The sequence below is a fragment of the Mauremys mutica genome, chromosome 5 (genome assembly GCF_020497125.1).
Source record: "Mauremys mutica isolate MM-2020 ecotype Southern chromosome 5, ASM2049712v1, whole genome shotgun sequence".
Taxonomy (NCBI): domain Eukaryota; kingdom Metazoa; phylum Chordata; order Testudines; family Geoemydidae; genus Mauremys; species Mauremys mutica.
Window position 1 is genome coordinate 3739400 of NC_059076.1, and position 22432 is coordinate 3761831.

Sequence of the window (22432 nt, forward strand, 5' to 3'; positions counted from 1 at the left end):
TTGAACATCTGGGCTGTAGTGGCCCTGTCGAAGGTAGCTCTGCCTCTCAATGAGGCCATCATGGGTCCAGTTAAAACTGAACTGAGCTTCCTCCCTTTATACTGCTAGAGCATTTGGAGCATGCCCAGTCCCGCCAGGGAGGCAGGACTTTTGCTGTCAATAATATGGGCTTAACCCTGTCTGGGCTAGTGCGGGATAAGCAGACCCCATCACACAGACCCCTTCCTCACTGCCCCCCATGTCAAGGAAGGCAGATAGGAAATACTATGTCTCCACCAAAGGGTAGGAGTACGTATGTTCGCATCCCCCTCCCGAATCTTTGGTGGCCTTGGCAGCCAATGAGAGGGAAAGGCCAGGGTTGTAAGGGGCAACGCCCAAGGTGAATGACTCAAAAAAGCAAGAACTTTTTGGTAGGAAAATCTATTCTACCAGTGGTCTCCACATCTCCAACCAACAGGCACTGCTGTGCAGATAGGACTTTAACATCTGGGACTTCATGTTGAAATTTAAAGACTCACTTCCCCAAGAGTCCAGGCAGGAGGTTGTTGCTCTGGTGGAAGGGACGGTTGTGGCCAGAGCTTCCCCACAAGCCACCCTTGACACAGTGGATGTGGCAGCCATGGCTATGGCATCAGCAGTGTCCTGGCTTCAGTCCTCTGGCCTACAGACAAGGGTCCAGCAGTCTCTTCAAGACCTTCCGTTTGAAGGGACTTCGCTCTTCTCAGAGCAAACAGACGCCAGACTCCACAGCCTGAAGGCCTCCAGGGCCACCCTCAAGTCCTTGAATCTCTCTGCCCCGGTGCCTTCAAGGAAGCATTTCAAGCCCCAACAGCCTGCCCACTTCCCAGGCCCACTGCCTTGTCAGGACCTGTTCAAAAAGCAGAACAGAAGTTATAGGTGCAGACGGCCACCCCTATCTGCCTCAGCCTCGCTGCCTGACCCTCTCGGATACTCGGGGCTCCAAGCAGAACTTTGACAGGGCACCCGAGGGCATTACACCAGTTCCTGTCCCCCTTTTGTTTTTGGACAATCTCTCCTGCTTCAGCTCAGCATGGTCCCTTATCACCTCAGACCATTGGGTGCCTCAGACCATGCCTCCCTCCTACCCCTCTTCAGGGACCCTTCTCATGAGCAATTTTTAGCCCAGGAGGTGCAAGGTCTTCTCCGGGTAGGAGCCCTGGAGGAAGGGCCTCAGAACTTAAGAGGGAAAGGCTTTTACTCCCATTATTTCCTAACCCCAAAGGGCATCTCTGACTCATTCTAGACCTGCAACGCCTCAACTGTTACCTCAAAAGTTTAAAGTTCTGCATGGTCTCCCTGGCCTCCATCATTCCTTCCCTGGATGCAGGGGACTGGTACGCCACCCTCAGTTTCTGCCTATTTCCATATCTCAATTTTCTGACACAAACAGTTTCTCAGGATTGTTGGGAACCAGGCTCATTACCTGTTTACCATCCTCCCATTTGGCCTGTCAGCAGCCAAATGGGTCTTCATGAAATGCATGGTAATAGTGGCAACCTTCCTGAGAAGGTGAGGGGTGCTGGTGTATCTGTACCTCAGTGACTGGCTGGTCAATGGCCAGTCCAAGTCACAGGTAAAAGCCAGTGTCCACCTCATCCAAGCAACCTTTCGAGCACTGGGCCTGCTGATAAAGGAGCAGAAGTCAACACTCCTCCTGGCTCAGAGGATAGAGTTTATTGGTGCGGTGCTTGATACTACCCAGGTTGGGGCCTTCCTCCCAGGAGTCCACTTCCAGTCAGCGTTGTCACAGGTCAAGGCCCACTCAGACTGTTGGGTCACATGGCCTCGTGTATATATGTGGTGTGGTATGTGAGGTTGCACCTCAGACCCCTTCAGGCTTGGCAGGCCTCGGTGTACCGGCCAAACAGCCATCATTTGGACTCGGTGCTCACAGTGCCTGCCCATTTTGGGCACCTCAAGACACAAGGTCAGTGGTCCCAGCAGGAACCTTTTGCTACGGATAAACATCAGAGCTCAGGGTGGTCCGCCTAGCATGTCAGGTGTTGTTACCTACAATCACAAGCAAGGTGGTGTGAGTTCTTACAGAAAACATGGCAACCATGTTTTACATCAACAGGCAGGGAGCGTCCCGCTCTTCTCCCCACTGTGTCAGGAGCCATTTGCTTGTGGGAGCTCTGCATAAAACACTTGATCCACCTTGAAGCTTCTCACCTTTCGGGAGCCCAGAACAAGCTGGCAGATCAGCTCTTCTCACCGCAAATGGTCTCTGTGCCCCAACATAACAAGGACTATTTTCCAGTGGCGGGGTATTCCCCTCGTAGACCTGTTCACAACCAGACAGAACAGGAAGTGTCAGCAGTTCTGCTGTCTGTGTGACTGCAACCTGGGCTCGCTCACAGATGCCTTCTGTCATAAACAGATAGTTAAGGGTTAATGCCTCTTTTACCTGTAAAGGGTTAAGAAGTTCACCTAGCCTAGCTGACACCTGACCAGAGGAACCAACGGGGGAACAAGTTGTTTCAAAAGGAAGGAGGGAAGTTTTCCTTTGTTTAGAGTTTTCAGTTTCAGCCGGAGTGGAAAAGATCAAGGACCCAGCCTCTTATCAGAGTAGTACGTTTTAGAAAGGAATAAATAGGTTTATGTTTATTTTCTTTGTAACTTGTCTTGGTATCATTAAGGGAATTATCAAAATTGGGTATTTTTGTGTAACTAAATTTGTGCCCAGGGGAACATCCTCTGTGTTTTGAATCTGTTGTCTTTGAGAGTAGCTGGTATGCTAATCTCTCCCAGAGGGTTTTCTTTTACCTTTCTTTTCTTTAATTAAAAGCCTTTTTCTTAATACCTGATTGATTTTTCCTTGTTTTAAGATCCAAGGGGTTTGGATCTGTGTTCACCAGGAAATTGGTGAAGTCTCTCAAGGCTACCCTGGGAGGGGGAAGGTTTTGGGAGGAATGGGGGAGTTCCAGACGGAGGGATCTGGATGGTGGCAGCGATACCAGATCTAAGCTGGTAATTAAGCTTAGAAGTGTCCATGCAGGTCCCTACATCTGTACCCTAAAGTTCAGAGTGGGGAAGGAACCTTGACACCTTCTTACTCCCTTGGAGAAAGCATCTGTTCTGCGCCTTTCCCCCCATTCCTTTTGTGCACAAGGTCTTGCTGAAGGTCAAGGATGAAGGTTATTCTCATAGCCTCAGCCTGGCCACATTGGAACTAGTTTGGCTTATTTCTAGACCTGTCAGTAGCAACTCCAATGCTGTCCCTCCCCTTCCGGACCTGATCTCGCAAGATCACGGCCAAATGCTCCATCTGCCTGACAGCTCCATGGTTAAACCTGCAGAACTGGCCTGTTCAGAGCAGGTCTGCTAAGTCTTGCTAGGCAGCAGGAAACCATTTACCAGAGCTACTTACCTGGCCAAGTGGAAGCGTTTCTCCATTTGGTCTCCCCAGCAGGGCCTCTCACTGGGGTGCCAGAACCTCCCTATGAGTGGGGGGCCACCGGTGCTGAAACTGTGACTCTGCCCCTGACCCCCCCCCCCCCGCTCCACCTCTTCTCCTGAGGCTCCTCCCCCTCCCCCCCCGCTCTCACCTGCTGCTGAAGTGGCAGGGCCATGGCCCCTTGGTCCCCCTGTTCCGGCACCCCTGCCTCTCACCCGCTGAGTCATCTCTCAGATACTCCAGAAGCAGATACTCCAGAACAGTCTGGAAACAGCCAGGTCTAGTGATTTCCTCTGTTAAGGCACACACAGTCGCGATCTCCGCATTCTACCCCCTGCTGGGTGGTTTATCAGTTTTTTCACATGAAACATCCATTCACTTCCTCAAGGGCTTTACCTACAAATCTGGGAACCCATCCCCCTGGGGGACTTAAACCTGTCAGAGCTCACAGGGCCTCCCTTGTGCCATTGGCATTGTGCCCTCTGTTGTACCTTTCCTGGAAGGTCTCCTTTCTGGTAGCAATTACCTCAGTCAGGAGGGTCTCCGAGATTAGAGCTCTTATGTCGAAACCTCTCTATACAGTGTTCCTGAACGACAAGGTACAAAGTCACCCTCACCCCATGTTCCTCCCAAAGGTAGTTCATTGTAATCAGGCTATTTTCCTGCCCATTTTCTTCCCGAAGCTGCACAAGAATAGGGAGGAGCGACATCTCCACACTCTGGATGTTAGGTGCATCCAGGTGTTCTATATAGAAAGGACTATATAGAAAGTTGATCCATAAATCCACGCAGCTCTTTGTGGTAGTAGCTGTTAGGATGAAAGGCTCAGAGAATTCCATCCTGGATCACATTGTGCATTCACTTGTGCTACGAGCAGGCACGTGTCCCACCACCTGCCTTCCTGACGGCCCGTTCTGTGAGAGCACAAGCTTCCTCAGTGGTGTTCATGGCCCAGGCCCGATCCAGGATATTTGCAGAGAGGCAAGCTGGGCATCAGTACATACTTTCTCTTCCAACTACACTATCATGCAGCAAGCTAGAGATGCACTGGGTTTGGTTGGGCAGTGCTGTAGTCCATGTGTCCATGAACTCCGAGCCCACCTCTTACGGTATTGCTTGGGAGTCACCGAACATGGAAAAAACATTTGAAGAAGAAAAAAATGGTTACTAACCTTTCTGTAACTGTTGTTCTTTGAGACATGTTGCATACGTCCATTCCACGAGCCACTGTCCTACCCCTCTGTTGGAGTTGCTGGCAAGAAGGAACTGAAAAAGTGCAGGGTCAACCAGTCCCCTCACACTGCACTAGAGGGTGCTAGAGCTGGCCTGAGGGGTATCACTCAGGGGAAAAGTTTCCAGTGACTGTGTGCGGGGCACGCACACCTAGCGTGGAATGGATGTGTGCAACACATCTCTAAGAACAACCATTACAGGAAGGTTAATAACTGGTTTTTGCCCAAACCTGTGGCATTGTTCAGGGACGCAGGTTAGCAGGCTTGACTCTCACCTGTGGGTGTGACACCAAATTGTATTTTAATCCCTTGGCCTACATTTTTCCAAAAGTGATTAGTGATTTTTGGGTGTCTGATATGCAGAGGCCGGGTGCTCCCACTTTCTGATCAGGCCGCTTTAAAAAGGTCTCAGTCGGGCACCCAAAATCACTAGTGATTGCTGACAATCTAGGCATTTACCTCAATGTATCTAATGTGGGGGGGGGAAGGAGTGAACATATTTGGGACCCTGTGTGGGTTATTTTTGTCCCCCCACATTCTGCCCCGTTTGCCAAGCTAGGGGTCTGATCCGTTCCCCACACGTTTCAGTCTTCCTCGTGATCCCCACAGTGATCTCTTTTTACCACAGCCTCCTTCCCTCTCTCTTAAACTTTCCTTCCTGTCCCCATCCCCACATCCCCCTGCCCACCTCTCCCTGTCTCCCTCCCTGCCTCCTGTCAGTCCAGGGGTGGCTGTATTAACTGAGTCTGCTCTTGGTTGTGTGCGAGATGGTGGCTGTTGTGACGATTAGCCTGGCTGTAGGAAAATGGTGGCCAGCTGACCTAAGGGCCATCAATGGCCTGATCCTTTCAGGGAATCACCTTGAGACAGTGGCTATGTGAAAAAGAGGCCAAGCATCCGAAGTTGGTTCTTTGCCGTTCCTAGATTGAGTTGGGGGCATGGGGGAGATGGGACAGGGAAACAGAGTGACCCTGGGGATTCTGTGAGGTCATATAAACCAGAGCAGAGGATAGTGTGGGGGACAGACCTGTACCCCCTTCCCACAGGGACATGGGGGTACTGTGAATGGAGGAGGTGGGAGACCAAGTGACCCTGAGGACCCTGCAAAATTAATACAGCCAGAGCAGGAGAGAGTGGGGTACAGACCCTCTGCACTCCCTCTCTTCCCTAAAATGACCCTGACTACCAGAAGTGGGGAAATCCTCAGAGAGCAGAAGAGAGCTGGAGAGGACAGACCCCTGCAGTATCCGGAGTGCTCCCTTCAGGGTCGTGCCGCCCTGCACCCTCTGCAGGGAGCATACAAGAACAAGCAGCAATGGGGTACTCCTTGAAGGTTGTGAGCTCTCTGCAGTGGGGGATCTCTAGTGTACAAGACCCCACAGATGGAGAGGGTACCCCCTGTGGGTCTGGGTTCCCTCCTGAAAGGAGCTGGGAGAGTATAGGACCTAATAGCATAAGTGGAACCCCATTTCTCAGGGGAGGGAGGGTCCAGTAGCAAGGGGAGGATCCACTGGGCTACCTGCAGTGGGGTCTTGGTGAGATTTTCAGAGAGAGGCTGCTGCTGACCCTCTGCTGTGTTTCAGGGTTTCACATTATCCAGATGATACGTGGCTGTGATCTCCGGGAAGACAACGTCATTCAGGGGTTTCACCAGGATTCATATGACGGACGAGATTTTCTTACCTTCGATAAGGAGACCATGACTTGGGTAGCAGCAGATATTGGGGCTCAGATCACCAAGAGGAGATGGGATACTGAAATAGGTGACAACCATTACTGGAAACGCTACCTGGAAGAGGATTGTATTCCCTGGCTAAGGAGTTCTCTAGAGTACGGGAAGGAGACTCTGCAGAGGAAAGGTAAGGCAGGGGGACAAGCCCCACCCAGGAGGTCATTACAAGTTAAATCTCCATTTCCCAATCCCAGTTCCAAAATGGAGAAGGAAACTAGGGAGCCATTCAGCTAACCTTGCACCAGGGATGGGTGGGGAAACAACCCCTTTCTCGCCCCCCCGCTGCGCTGGAAAAAAAGGTAAGAAATTGAAAATGTTAAAAGCAGTTCAATGCAGAGATGCTGACCAAAAGAGCCCAAATTCACACCACAAATTCTAGCTCTTCCCCTGGTGTAACACAGCCGTTATCAAGACAATCTGCCTATGCATTTTAGATCACTCTGAAAAATAGACTCTGTAGAGAAAGCTCCACTCAATCTTAATTATGGAACTGCCACCACTTCTATGGACACCAGCTTCAAACACCATGTAATTCTTCCTGATTCACTGTCTGCACCATCATATTTCTTGTATTACCGACACCCCCTGTGCTCCACCAATGATGGAAGCTTTGTTCTTGTTGCCTCTTTGTCCAAACTTTTCGCACAGTCATCTATGTGCTTCCTTCCATGCCATCCCCTACATGTGGAATTGCCCTCCCCATACTAATCTGAAAGAAGGTTCCCCTTGTCCTTAAAGTTTTCCCCCCTCAAGACCTACCTTTGCTGCAACACTTTCGTACTTACTTCTTGATTCTTTTATCAATAAGACATCAGATAATCACACTCAATTTTATTACCAAAGCTTTTTAGTTAAAGATTAATCAGCACAAACATAGAAGGGAAGAGGTTAAGTGCTTTAACACTTCATCTCAGGAGGACAGTTGCAGCATAGTGTGGAAGCAGGGAAAGAAAGAGAGGGTTTAAGTGCAGCCATTTAAGTGTCAGAGACAGAGCAACTGTTGAGCTAAGTCTTAGCGTAATATCATGAGATCTGTAGAAGCAGGGCTCATGTCAGAAGCGAGTGGAAAACAGCAGACTAGTCAGTGTGACCTAGCCTTGAGAGAAGGATATTTGAGAAGAGAAAGTGAGAAAATACTGGAATAGATAGCAAATAGCCTAAATAAAATGTTGATGTTTTTTAATTAATGCACGTCACAAAGAGGTATAAATGCTTGTGTGATTTTACTTGTACTTTGGAGCAACTGAGGCAGAGATGCTCTCTGTCAACTGTGTTCTTTCCTTGAAATTGCATGTCCTGAATAAAGCTGTCTGTGATATATTTGCTTCCAACCTGAGAGTGGAGTTCGTTTCTTCCACAGTAGTCTGCTTCAAAATGTTACATACAGGGGTAATAGTGAGTTACCTTGTCTGTTACCAAGGACACACATTTCCTAAATTAGTTAGCATCATTACACACCCTAATCTTTCTCTTCCCAAACAGTTTGCACTTGCAGTTGAAGGTTACTTGAAATTTGTACCCAGGTTTTTGCAAAAATTATACCAGTTGTTTATTTCTCTCACAAACCTCAGTAGAACATTATCTTGTCCTTTGCCATCTTTACTGACCTTGGCACAAAAAGTGGGAATGTGCTAATAAAGTTTGCAGATGACACAAAGCTGGGAGGTATTGCTAACACAGAGAAGGACTGGGATATCCTGCAGGAAGATCTGGGTGACCTTGTAAACTGGAGTAATAGTAATAGGATGAAATTTAATAGTGAAAAGTGCAAGGTCATGCATTTAGGGATTAATAACCAGAATTTTAGTTATAAATTGGGGACACATCAGTTGGAATTAACAGAGGAGGAGAAGGACCTCGGAGTATTGGTTGATCACAGGATGACTATGAGCCGCCAATGTGATTCAAAGAGCTAATGCGGTCTTGGGATGCATCAGGTGAGGTATTTCCAGTAAAGATAAGGTGTTAGTACCGTTATACAAGGCACTGGTGAGACCTCATTTGGAATACTGTGTGCAGTTCTGGTCTCCCATGTTTAAGAAGGATGAATTCAAACTGGAACAGGTACAGAGAAGGGCTACTAGGATGATCCGTGGAATGGAAAACCTGTCTTATGAAAGGAGACTCAAAGAGCTTGGCTTGTTTAGCCTAACCAAAAGAAGGCTGAGGGGGGATATGATTGCTCTTTATAAATACATCAGAGGGATAAATATCAGGGAGGGAGAGGAATTACTTAAGCTTAGTACCAATGTGGACACAAGAATAAATGGATATAAACTGGACACTAGGAAGTTTAGACTTGAAATTAGACAAAGGTTTCTAACCATTAGAGGAGTGAAATTCTGGAACAGCCTTCCAAGGGGAGTAGTGGGGGCAAAAGACATATCTGGCTTTAAGAGTAAGCTTGGTAAGTTTATGGAGGGGTTTGTATGATGGAATAGCATAATTTTGGCAATTAATTGATCTTTGATTATTAGCAGATAAATATGCCCAGTGGTCTGTGATGGGATGTTAGATGGGGTGGGATCTGAGTTACTACAGAGAATTCTTTCCTGGGTGCTGGCTGGTGAGTCTTGCCCACATGCTCAGGGGTTAACTGATTGCCATATTTGGGGTTGGTAAGGAATTTTCCTCCAGGGAAGATTGGCAGAGGCCCTGGAAGTTTTTCGCCTTCCTCTGTAGCGTGGGACACAGGTCACTGGCTGGAGGATTCTCTGCACCTTGAGGTCTTTAAACCACGATTTGAGGACTTCAGTGGCTCAGACATAGGTCAGGGGTTTGTTACAGGAGTGGGTGGGTGAGATTCTGTGGCCTGCATTGTGCAGGAAGTCAGACTAGATGATCATAGTGGACCCTTCTGACCTTAAAGTCTATGAGAAAAAGCCCTACACAGCAGTATAATGTGTATTTCAGTGCCAAGGGGCTGGGAAATTGATTTTTCAACAGAAGGGTAAATCCTTTTGAAATCCATAATATTGGGTAAATAGATTTGGTAACAACCTACAAGAAATTAGCCAATTAACATTAGCTAGTTTGAGGGGCAATTTAGCTCTGTGTGTGACTTTTTCTTAAATGGGCCCTTTCCATCTCTAATTGGTCAGCTTACCTAGTCCATTTTTTGCTCCTTGACCAGGGTAAGATTCTTCTCTCTTTCAGATCCAGGGACTGAGAGGAGATGGGCACAAATCTAGCACATGATTGACACTGGAGCTTGTGTCACTGTGGCTGGGAGCAGAGGCTTCTGGTTACCACACTCGTAGAATCTGGTCAGGGACCTGGATTCGGGATTCACTGTTGCTGATGCTGTGAATTCGGCACAGGAATCCTCTAACATGGTGGTTCTCTCTCATCAGAGGGATTCTGTCTCATGGACTCTCATCCTCTCCCACTGCTGGGGTCTCAGAATTTCATGCTGCAAAGCTCCAGCAAAGGCTGCCTGGATTAGAGCTTGAAAACAGCTAACTTCAGTTTCTTCTTTTTCCCAGTGCGCCCAACAGCTAGAGTGAGTGACAGGTCATCTCATGACGGCCTCACCATCCTCTCCTGTAAGGTCAGTGGGTTCTACCCCCGGGACATCACCGTGACCTGGCTGAGAGATGGGGAGAGCAGAGAGCAGGAGACCTACTCTGAAGGCATCCTACCCAGCGGGGACGGGACCTACCAGACCTGGGTGACAATGGAGATTGATCCCAAGATCAAAGCCCATTATTCATGTTACGTGGAGCATGAAAGCCTGTTAGAGCCACTCTCTGTCCCCTGGGGTAAGGAGTTTGTGTGTGTGTCTGTTTTCCAGTGGGAACGGGAGAATCTATTAAACTCAAACCTTGAAAAACTGTCATTCGGATTTATAGGCTGAAGCTGGAATTTCCTCAGGGTCTGTGAGGCCCTGTCCCCTTTGGCCCTGTCCCTCTGCAGTCAGGTTCTAGTGCTAGAGTTGGGACCCACAGTGCCTGGGGCTCGTGCCTTGCTCTCCAGTTTGCTGCCTCTGGGGCTGTTGGATACATCCCAGCAATACAGTGTCTCTGAAGGGAGAAGATTAACAATGAGACATTAAGGCCTGAAGGGACCATTCTAATCATCTGATCTGAGCTCCTGCATAGCCCAGGGCAGGGGGGAAATCACACCAGGGACCCCAGCATCCAGTCTGGTCATCTGTGGGCAAACGAGATCTGATCCTTCAGAAAGAGATGCCCATTGCAGATGTAAAAGTCTCCAAGGGATGGAGAATTTATCACATCCCAGGGGAAGCTTAAATCTGCCCCTTATTTCCAGACTGAATTGGTCTTGCTTCAGCTTGCAGCCCAGTGTCAACTTCATGCACTCGTGGTCCTGCCGTGAGTGCAGGGGATGGGACTAGATGACCTCTCAAGGTCCCTTCTAGTCGTATGATTCGGCGGGTTCTCGGAAACACAGCTCTGTGGGCCCTTCATTCTTGCCCATGTGGCCAGAGAGAGAGGTTTAATGTTGGGAGCAGCTTGTTTCTGTGCGCAGTGATGCTGGAAGGGAGGGTGTGGCCTTGGAATGGAACGAGGAGGCAGATTAGAGCCCTGCATCAAGGGGGAGAATCTCCTATGCCCCTAGCACAAGGAAGTCGAGGAAGAATTTTTTACACATGGAGCTGCCTTCCAGCCATCTTTTTTTTGCTTGGTTAATCGGGATATGGAAAAATGCAGGATTTGGAAGTACAAACAATTTCTAAAAGGGCAGCCTGCACTGGAAATCTAGTCAGCAGATGGTTTCACATCATAATCCTGTTATCACGTCTCCTGCCAATTTTTGTATCATAAACCACATTTCCTTATTCTCTTAGAAATATTTTTCTTTTTGCTGTATTATTATGTGGATCTTTCAGACAATAGGCGAAGCTGATTAGTGAAACTGAAAGTGTATAGAGAACTCGGGGTTAACCAAGAAAAGTATTAAAATACCTTTATCGTCCCCTCTTCACTTCCTGCCCCCTCAAAAAACATGCATTGTGTCTGTAACGCCATTCATGGCAGGGAAATCCAGAGCTTTGAGGTCAGTTTCCAGTTTGTCACCAGACTCCCACAATGGGACTGTGTTCCGTTAGTCATGAAAGTGAGCATGGTCAGGGGGGTTAGGGGCTGGGAGCCAGGACTCCTGTGTTCTATCCCTGGCTCTAGAAAGGGAGTGGGGTCTCGTAGGTTAGAGCAGAAGGTCTGGGAGCCAGGACTCCTGGGTTCTGTCTCTGGAAGGGGAGTGGGGGCTAGTGCATTAGAGCAGGAGGGGCTGGAAGTCAGGATTGCTGGGGTCGATTCCTGGCTCTTGCACTGACTCACTGTGTGATCTTCAGCAAGTCTTCCCCCTTTCCCGTTTAGGAACGATACTGACATCCCTCCTCTCTCACAGTTAGGTTTATGGAGATTGATTAATGTTAAAAAAGTCCTCTATTTTAAGTGTTAAATATTTATTATGAAGTGATAGAGGCTGTGTCCAGGACTTTCAATGGTGGGGTGCAATGCATGGTAGCTGCATTGGAAGGGGTGGAGGGTTGCAGGACTCAGCCCTTATCTGGGGAGCTGGCTGACTGATCCCTGCAGTGGGATGTAAGAGGGTTTTAGTGGTGCGGGGTGGATTTTTCTCCATTGATCAGTCTCTCCATTCCATTTCAGAACCAAATAACAGTCTGATTCCCACTGTGGCTGGAGTTATCACTGCAGTTGTCCTGATTGGTGTTATAATTGGAGTAGTCGTCTGGAAAAAGAAACGCTCAGGTAAAGAGCCTGGGATGGGGGGATTCCCTGGACTTGCCGGGCACTGCACATACCCCTAAGGACAACAGCAATACAGGAGCCAGTGTCAGTGCGGTGTAACTGCCCCACTGCGGGACTGAGCTAATGACACCCAATGGGAACTGCTGGAGGGCCAGACCCAGAAACTGGGTAGGGTTACAGTTTATATGGGGTTAGGTTTTCCAAAGAGCTCAGCACCCAGTGCACTGAGGTCTTTGGAAACTCTCTCATTGTGTCTTTCTCTCCTGCCAATTGTGAGCACCTGCGACCTTGAGTCCATTACTGAGCGCCAGGGGGCCGTGCCTGGCCCGGGGGCCCTGTTTCTGAGCTGTGGACACTGATTGCAGTCAGTTCCTGCCTTGGGAGCTGCATTCACTGAAATTTGCCTTTTCTCTGCAGGGAGGAAGGGAGACGGCTACGCTGTACCTCAGGGTAAGTGACAAGAGACCCATCGCCTCTTTTCAAGTGGTCACCTCTGAACAGCCATCAGTATTTGCTTGTGGATTTTAGCCTGGAACCACTGACAGGAGATCCTCGCTCCCACTCATAGGCCTTGTCTGCACTGAGGATTTTAGGGAAATCTCCAACTACTGCTCTAGTACCACAGAATCGTAGGACTGGAAGGGACCTCAAGAGGACACCCAGTCCAGTTCCCTGCACTCAGGGCAGGACTAGGTATTATCTAGACCATCCCTGACTAACCTGCTCTTAAAAACCTCCAATGAGGGAGATTCCACAACCTCTCTAGGCAATTTATCCCAGTGCCTAATCACCCTGACAGGAAGTTTTTCCTAATGTCCAACCTAAACCTCCCTTGCTGCAATTTAAGCCCATTGCTTCTTCTATCCTCAGAGGTTGATGAAAAGAATTTTTCCCTCCTCCTTGTAACAACCTTTTATGTACTTGAAAACTGTTATCACATCTCCCCCTCAGTCTTCTCTTCTGTGACTAAACAAACCCAATTCTTTCAATCTTTCCTCGCAGGTCATCTTTTCTAGATCTTCAATCATTCTTGTTGCTCTCCCGTGGACTTTCTCCAATTTGTCCACATCCTTCCTGAACACAATACTCCAGTTAAGGCCTAATCAGCGCGGAATAGAGTGGAAGAATTACGTCTCATGTCTTGTTTAGGACACTCCAGCTAATACATCCCAGAATTATGTTTGCTTTATTTGCAACAATGTTACACTGCTGACTTATATTTAGCTTGTGGTCCACTATGATCCCCAGATCCCTGTCCGGAGTACTCCTTCCTAGGCCATCATTTTCCAGTCCTTTATGTGTGCAACTGATTGTTTCTTCCTAAGTGGGGTACTTTACATTTGTCTTTATTGAATTTAATCCTATTTACTTCAGACCATTTCTCCAGTTTGTCCAGATCATTTTGAATTTTCATCCTATCCTCCAAATCACTTGTAAACCCTCCCACCTTAATATTGTCCACAAACTTTATAAGTGTACTCTCTATGCCATTATCTAAACCATTGATGAAGATATTGAACAGAACTGATCCCTGATAGACCCCACTCATTATGCGCTTCCAACATGACTGTGAACTATTGATAAGTACTCTCTGGGAATGGTTTTCCAACCAGTTATGCGCCCACCTTATAGTAGCACCATCTAGGCTGTATTTCACTAGTTTGTTAATGAGAAGATCCTGTGAGACAGTATGAAAAACCTTACTAAAGTCAAGATATACAACGTCTATCACTTCCCCCACATACACAAGGCTTGTTACCCTGTCAAAGAAAGCTATCAGGTTGGTTTGACACAATTTTGTTCTTGACAAATCCATGCTGACTGTTACTTATCACCTTATTATCTTCTAGGTGTTTGCAAATTGATTGCTTAATTATTTGCCCCATTATCTTTCTGGGTACTGAAGTTAAACGGGATGGTCTGTAATTCCTCGGGTTGTCCCTAATCCCCTTTTTATAGATTGGCACTGTATTTCCCCTCTTCCAGTCCTCTTTCCCATCTTCCATGACTTTTCAGAGATATTGGCTCAGATATCTCCTCTATCATTTCCTTGAGTATTCTAGGATGCTTTTCATCAGGCCTTGGTGACCTGAAGACATCTGACTTATCTAAATAATTTTTAACTTGTTCTTTCCCTATTTTAGCCTCAGCTTCTACCTCAATTTCACTGGTGTTCACTATGTTAGACGTCCAAGCGCTATGAAACGTTTGGGTGAAAACTGAAACAAAAGAGTCATTTAGCCCTTTTCCCATTTTCACATGTTCTGTTATTGTCTTTCCTTCCTCATTGACTAATGGACCTTCTCTGTCCTTGGTCTTCCTCTTGCTTCTACTGTATTTGTAGAATGTTTTCTTGTTACCCTTGATGTCTCTAGCTAGTTTGATCTTGTTCCGCACCTTGCCCTTTCTAATTTTGCCCCTACATACTTGTGTTACTTGTTTACAGTTATCCTTTGTAATTTGACCTAGTTTCCACTTTGTGTAGGACTCTCTCTTGATTTTTAGATCATTGAAGATCTCCTGGTTAAGCCAGCGTTGCCTCTTGCCAGCCTTCATTTCTTTCCTGTGCAGTGGTTTAGTTTGCACTTGTGCTCTTGATGATCTCTTTTTGAGAACTTTCTAACTCTCCTGAACTGTGTTTTCCTCTTAGACTTGCTTCCCATGGGATCTTTCTTACCAACTCCCTGAGTTTGCTAAAGTCGCCTTCTTGAAATCCATTATTTTATTGTTTTCCCTCCTACCATTCTTTAGAATCATAAACTCTATCATTTCATGATCACTTTCACCCAAGCTGCCTTCCATTTTCAAATTCTCAACCAGTTCCTCCCTATTTGTCAAAGTCAAATCTAGAACAGCCTTTCCCCTAGCAGAACCATCAAAGAATCCTGTGGCACCTTATAGACTAACAGACGTATTGGAGCATGACCTTTCGTGGGTGAATACCCACTTCGTCAGATGCATGCATCCGATAAAGTGGGTATTCACCCACGAAAGCTCATGCTCCAATACGTCAGTTAGTCTATAAGGTACCACAGGACTCTTTGCTGCTTTTACAGATCCAGACTAACATGGCTACCCCTCTGATACTTGTCCCCTAGTAGCTTTCTCCACCTTCTGAAAGAAAAATTGTCTCCAATACATTCCAAGAATTTGTTGGATAATCTGTGCAGTGCTGCGCTATTTTCTCAACAGATGTCTTCTTCAGTAGTGTAGAGTGGCTGTAGACACATGTTCTATAACCTTGCTCAGAAGAAGTCTAGATGGTAGTGGTTAAAAACACCTGAACCCTATCTCCTCAATTACTCCACCTTTGCTATCACTGGTGGAATTGCATTGCTTGCGGGTATGGGTCCCAATTTTGCTCGTGTAGACAAGGCGATAGGAATGTATATGATGGTTTGGGGCTGAATTATTATCCCCCTAGAGCTGTGCTGTGTATGTCTGAGTGTGACCCTGAAGGTGTCTGACCTGCTTTTAATGTTACATTTCTTTTGACTTACCTGAAAGTTGGTTTGGTGCTTGTGAACTCTGGGCCTGATCCAAAGCCTGTTGAAGCCAGTAGGAGTCTTTCCACTGACTTCAGATCAGCAGCACTCTGTCGCCTCGATGACAAGTAGTTCAGATCCCCTCCTCAATTGTCTTTGTTAATTGTAATTAGCTTTAGGAACAGGACCAAGACTGAAACTATGGGAAATACTTACATAAATTACCGACTGCATCTGAGGCCACCTAATGCCTGGCAGCAAGAGTTGGTATAAATGGCACAGATCTGCTAGGCCCTGCTAGGGTGTAGGAGTCCAGCTCTCTCTTTACCCTCTCAGGGCTGCTTCCAGCGGGTAATGGACAGCGTTTGAGAAGTGCCAACAAAACCTCCTCAGAGCACCACCCTTCCTCCTACAGTTGGCCCTCAGTCGTGCCTCCCTCTTTCCTCCTCATTACTCGAGAACAACAGAAATTCACATGCAAGAACTTTGTTAATGTGGAGGTAGGGTTGCAGGTGCTCAACCCTGCCCTGGGCTCCCTGTGTCCTTTCAGAATGGGAGTGTTTAATTCCCAGAAGTCAAAGGTTGGCAAACCAGGATATGCAGAGGTATCATGGCCAAATTCACAGGCATAAAAAACGCATCACGGGCCATGAAATCTGTACAGATTTCACAGGGGAGACCATTTCTCAAACTGGGGGTCCTGACCCAAAAGAAGGTTGGGGGGCATTGCAAGGTTGTTGTAGGGGATCACAGCATTGCCACCCTTATTTCTGTGCTGCCTTCAGAGCTGGGTAGCCAGAGAACGGTGGCTGCTGGCCAGGCACCCAGCCCTGAAGGCAGCGCCCCACCAGCAGCAACGCAGAAGTAAGGGTGGCAATACCGTGACCAATCTACAATAATCTTGCCGCCCCCACAGCCCCTTTTTGGGTCAAGACCACTACAGGTACAACACAGAGACGTTTCAGATTTAAATAGCTGAAATAATGAAAACTACAATTTTAAAATCCTATGACTGTGAAATTGGCCAAAATGGACCATGAATTTGGTAAGGTCTTAATTATGATGCCTCCAACACAACTCGAACTCTGCCCCAGTGGGTCTGGGAATAGGAACAGGAAGTAGAACAGCACCAGGTCAAACCAAACTTGCCCTTGTCTGTTTGCCCAGCACCACCCCAAATCAGCATTCCTCTTCATGGGGTAGGTACAGATGCTACAATAGGGAAAGAACAAGTTAAGAGTTACTTGGACAAGTTAGATGTCTTCACGTCACCAGGGCCTGATTAAATGTATCCTAGAATACTCAAGGAGCTGACTGAGGTGATATCTGAGCCATTAGCTATTATCTTTGAAATCATGGAAGACAGGGGAGATCCCAGAAGACTGGAAAAGGGCACATATAGTGCCTGTCTATACAAAGGGAAACAAGGGCAATCCAGGCAATTACTGACCAGTCAGCTTAACTTCTGTACCTGGTAAGATAATGGAGCAAATAATTAAGGAATCAGTTTGCAAACATGTAGAAGATAATAAGGTGATAAGTGATAGTCAGCATGGATTTGTCAAGAATAAATCATGTCAACCCAACCTGATAGCTTTCTGTGACAGGGTAACAAGCCTTGTGGATAGGGGGGAAGCAGTAGATGTGATATATCTAGACTTGAGTAAGGTTTTTGATACAGTCTCTCATGACCTTCTCATTAAGAAACTAGGGAAATACAACCTAGATGTAGCTACTATAAGGTGGGTGCATAACTGGTTGGAAAACTGTTCCCAGAGAGTAGTTATCAGTGGCTCACAGTCAGGCTGGAAGGGCAGAACGAGTGGGGTTCTGCAGGGATCAGTTCTGGGTCTGATTCTTTTCGGTGTCTTCATCAGTGATTTAGATCATGGCATAGAAAGTAGATATAAAGTTTGCAGATGATACCAAGCTGGGAGGGGTTGCAAGTTCTTTGGAGGATAGAATAAAAATTCAAAATGATCTGGACAAACTGGAGAAATGCCCTGAGGTAAATAGGATGAAATTCAATAAGGACAAATACAATGTTCCTTCCTAAATGGAGTACTATCAGATGCACACATACAGAATGGGAAATGACTGTCTAGGAAGGAGTATGGCAGAAAGGGATCTAGAGGAGTCAACAGTGTAACACTGTTACAAAAAAGCAAACATCATTATGGGATCTATTAGTAGGAGTGTCGTAAGCAAGACACGAGAATCATAGAATATCAGGGTTGGAAGGGATCGCGGGAGGTGATCTAGTCTAACCCCCTGCTCAAAGTAGGACCAATCCCCAACTAAATCATCCCAGCCAGGGCTTTGTCAAGCCTGCGAGTATTGGCCTGCTAAATCCAGGGTTGTGAGTTCAGTCCATAAGGGGGCCACGTAAGGATCTGGGGCAAAATCAGTACTTTGTCCTGCTAGTGAAGGCAGGGGGCTGGACTCAATGACCTTTCAAGGTCCCTTCCAGTTCTAGGAGATAGGTATAGCTCCAATTAATTATTATTATTATTATTATTAAAACCTCTAAGGAAGGAGATTCCACCACCTCCCTAAGTAACCCATTCCAGTTCTTCACCACCCTCCTAGTGAAAAAGTTTTTCCTAATATCCAACCTAAACCTCCCCCACTGCAACTTGAGACCATTACTCCTTGTTCTGTCATCTTCTACCACTGAGAACAGTCTAGATCCATCCTCTTTGGAACCCCCTTTCAGGTAGTTGAAAGCAGCTATCAAATTCCCCCTCATTCTTCTCTTCTTCAGACTAAACAATCCCAGTTCCCTCAGCCTCTCCTCATAAGTCATGTGCCCCAGACCCCTAATAATTTTTGTTGCCCTCCGCTGGACTCTTTCCAATTTTTCCACATCCTTCTTATAGTGTGGAGCCCAAAACTGGACACAGTACTCCAGATGAGGCCTCACCAATGTCGAATAGAGGGGAATGATCACATCCCTCGATCTGCTGGCAATGCTCCTATTTATACAGCCCAAAATGCCATTAGCCTGCTTGGTAACAAGGGCACACTGTTGACTCATATCCAGCTTCTCATCCACTGTAACCCCTAGGTCCTTTTCTGCAGAACTGCTGCCTAGCCACTCAGTCCCTAGTCTGTAGCAATGAATGGGATTCTTCTATCCTAAGTGCAGGACTCTGCACTTGTCCTTGTTGAACCTCATCAGATTTCTTTTGCCCAATCCTCTAATTTGTCTAGGTCCCTCTGTATCCTATCCCTACCCTCCAGCATATCTACCACTCCTCCCAGTTTAGTGTCATCGGCAAACTTGCTGAGGGTGCAAGTCCACACCATCCTCCAGATCATTAATGAAGATATTGAACAAAACTGGCCCCAGGACCGACCCTTGGGGCACTTCGCTTGAAAGCGGCTGCCAACTAGACATGGAGCCATTGATCACTACCTGTTGAGCCTGACGATCTAGCCAGCTTTCTATCCTCCTTATAGTCCATTCATCCAGCCCATACTTCTTTAACTTGCTGGCAAGAATACTGTGGGAGACCATATCAAAAGCTTTGCTAAAGTCAAGGAATAACACGTCCACTGCTTTCCCCTCATCCACAGAGCCAGTTATCTCATCATAGAAGGCAATTAGGTTAGTAAGGAATGACTTCATGCTGACTGTTCCTGATCACTTTCCTCTCGTCTAAGTACTTCAAAATTGATTCCTTGAGGACCTGCTCCATGATTTTTCCAGGGACTGAGGTGAGGCTGACTGGCCTGTAGTTCCCCAGATCCTCCTCCTTCTCTTTTTTAAAGATGGGCACTACATTAGCCTTTTTCCAGTCATTTGGGATCTCCCCTGATTGCCATGAGTTTTCAAAGATAATGGCCAATGGCTCTGCAATCACATCCGCCAACTCCTTTAGTACCCTCGGATACAGCGCATCCGACCCCATGGACTTGTGCTCATCCAGTTTTTCTAAATAGTCCTGAACCACTTCTTTCTGCACAAAGGGCTGGTCACCTCCTCCTCCTACTGTGCTTCCCAGTGCAGCAGTCTGGGAGCTGATCTTGTTCATGAAGACAGAGGCAAAAAAAGCATTGAGAACATTAGCTTTTTCCACATCCTCTGTCACTAGGTTGCATCCCTCATTCAGTAAGGGGCTCACACTTTCCCTGACCACCTTCTTATTGCTAACATACCCTTCTTGTTACTCTTAACGTCTCTTGCTAGCTGCAACTCCAAGTGTGATTTGCCTTCCTGATTTCACTCCTGCATGCCTGAGCAATATTTTTATACTCCTCCCTGGTCATTTGTCCAATCTTCCACTTTTTGTAAAGAAGAGAAGTAATTCTCATAGAAGTAATTCTTCCATTCTACTCCGTGCTCATTAGGCCATCACTGGAGTATTGTGTCCAGTTCTGGGCACCACATTTCAGGAAAGATATGGACAAATTGGGGGGAGTCCAGAGAAGAGCAACAAGGATGATTAGGGGTCTAGAAAATCTGACCTATGAGGGAAGATTGAAAGAACTGGGTTTGCTTAGGCTGGAAAAGAGAAGGTGGAGAGGGGACATAACAGTTTTCAAGTACCTAAAAGGTTATTACAAGGAGAAGGGAGAAAAATTGTTTTCCTTAATGATGATAGGACAAGAAGCAATGGACTTAAATTGCAGCAAGGGAGGTTTAGGTTGGACATTAGGAAAAAATTCCTAACTGTCAGGGTGGTTAGGCACTGGAATAAATTGCCTGAGGAGGTTGTGGAATCTCAGTTATTGGAGATTTTTAAGAGCAGGTTGGACAGACACCTGTCAGGGATGTTATAGATGGTTCTGGTCCTGCCGTGAGTGCAGGGGACTGGATTTGATGTCATCTCGAGGTCCCTTCCAGTTCTGTGATTCTAAACCGTCCACACTGTTCTGTGCAGCGCTATTGATTAAGGTGGGAATTGCTGTTGATAGGCAGGGCGTGAGGGTGAAATCTGTGGTCTGCTTGAGGGACCCATCTGGGCACTGATGGAAGGGGACAGAGTTGAGGTTGTTTGGCAGGAGTATCCTTAACCCAGCATCTCCTACTTTGCTAGCCATTGAATGTTGAGTATTCAGTGCTCCCATTCTGAAGAGGTATGAAGAGCACAGAGCAGTGCTGACCCCCTACAATGATAAAGTTTTTTTTGCATGTGATTAATGGAAATCCATGGAAGAGTCAGGTGATGACTGTTCCCTTGGGATAGGAGTCCCCGTATCTACTAACTACGCTGAAACCTGCCTTGTGAGAGATGCTAATATACTCTCTCTTCTCCTCCTCCTCTGCACAGCAAATGACCAAGGATCTAGTGGCTCTGATGTATCTGCCAAGGGTAAGTGACAGGGGCTCTAGCCTAGGGGTTCACTGTTCTCACTGAGTTCTCTGGAGAGGGACACACCTAGTCCAAGTCACTGGACCCTGAGTCTCACTGGCCCGTCCCCTCTAGCAAACCAGCCCCAAGGAGCAGAACAGGGACGTTCTGGATCTCTTATTTCCCTTTTATTCACATGGTGGGTGCAGGAACAGGTTTGCAGCCAAATCTGCCTTGTTTTCTCTGAGATTAATTTAGGTGTGAAAGACTCTAGTGAGAGGGATTTCGCTGTGGCTGCTGAGACAGCGTGGGCTGAGATCAGCTTTTGTAATGATAAATCCAGCTGCTTCAGAGAACAGTCTGCAGTGAAACTGCAGGGAGGAAGCAGGCGGGACAGAGCCCAGCACCTGAGGCCCCAGGAACACAGGGTCTCTGAAGCTTGAGCTAAGAGCTTTGTCAGCAGTGTTAGAGATTCTGTCCGATGAACATTGCAGCTGCTAAGGTGACCGTCCCATAGCAGTGTGAACTGTCATTCCCTTTAATATACATTGCCTGTGTTTAATTTCTGCAGCTTAACAGAGCCTGTTGGAGTCTGTGCCACAACCTGAGGGGATCCCAGAGAGGAAGATTGATGAGCTCTGCTCTTTCTCCCGACAAGAACCAATCAACCCCTCCCTAGCTTTTCTCTGGCACTTGGAGCGTCCCATGTGGGATTTCTGGCCTCATCTGTCTGCTCACTGGACCACTTTTTGCTTTTCAGATGCAATAGTAATGTTTTATTTGCAGAAAATAATTTTCAAAAGTTTAATGGATAAAAACTTTTAGTAAGATTTTAGTATTTTCTCCATTTAGTGTGTGCACTCAGTGCTCTGTGCAGTGCTCTTTGCACACCCTGTACGGTACGCTAGATATGTGAGCAGTAACTGCTTGTGTGTATATGGTGGGGGATGTTTTTTTTTCTGTAGAATTTCATGTTTATAACATGGTAAATGGCCTGATCTACTCTCAGCTGGTAGCGCTGTTGCCATCATCAGCTGAGGACGTCTGTTGGACAGGAAGAAGTGTCTACATTTAGTTTATAAGTGCCTCTAATGTCCTTTTCACCATTCATAGAGCCATAGACATGCTGGGCTAGAAGGGACCTCAAGAAGTCATCAAGTCCAGACCCTGATCTCAGGCAGCACGAAGTAAACCTAGACCAGTCCTGACAGGTGTTTGTCCAACCTGTTCTTAAAAACCTCCAATGATGGGGATTCTACATTCTCTCTAAGCAACCTGTGTGACGAAGTGGGGAATTTTCCTAATGTTGCATATGTATCCTGTGTGTGCGTCAGTTTCCCCCATGTGCTGCATGTCTAACCAAGGTGGGAGGGGACCAGTGTACCGATGTTGCAGAGGACCAGGTGTGACCCAGTCTAGCAGCCTGGACCCCAGACCATGGCCTGGACACTTCGTAACTTAGCGACTAATGACCCGAAGGCCCATCCCAACTTGGAGCCAGCCAGTTATGGGCAGCAGAGAGAACAAAGAGCT

The 22432-nt window shown here is 47.0% G+C and overlaps 1 protein-coding gene across 1 annotated transcript in view; it reads left to right on the top strand.

Annotated features, from left to right (window-relative positions):
* LOC123371945 (class I histocompatibility antigen, F10 alpha chain-like) overlaps nucleotides 1–21729 on the top strand; it is a 32675-nt gene extending 10946 nt beyond the window's left edge. The window contains exons 3-8 of the mRNA XM_045019860.1: nucleotides 6234–6509; nucleotides 9868–10143; nucleotides 12016–12117; nucleotides 12535–12567; nucleotides 20879–20920; nucleotides 21471–21729. Of these exons, the coding sequence (XP_044875795.1) occupies nucleotides 6234–6509; nucleotides 9868–10143; nucleotides 12016–12117; nucleotides 12535–12567; nucleotides 20879–20920; nucleotides 21471–21475 (734 nt within the window). The 3' untranslated portion in view covers nucleotides 21476–21729. The remainder of the gene's footprint in view (nucleotides 1–6233; nucleotides 6510–9867; nucleotides 10144–12015; nucleotides 12118–12534; nucleotides 12568–20878; nucleotides 20921–21470) is intronic.
* The last annotated feature ends 703 nt before the right edge of the window (nucleotides 21730–22432 follow it).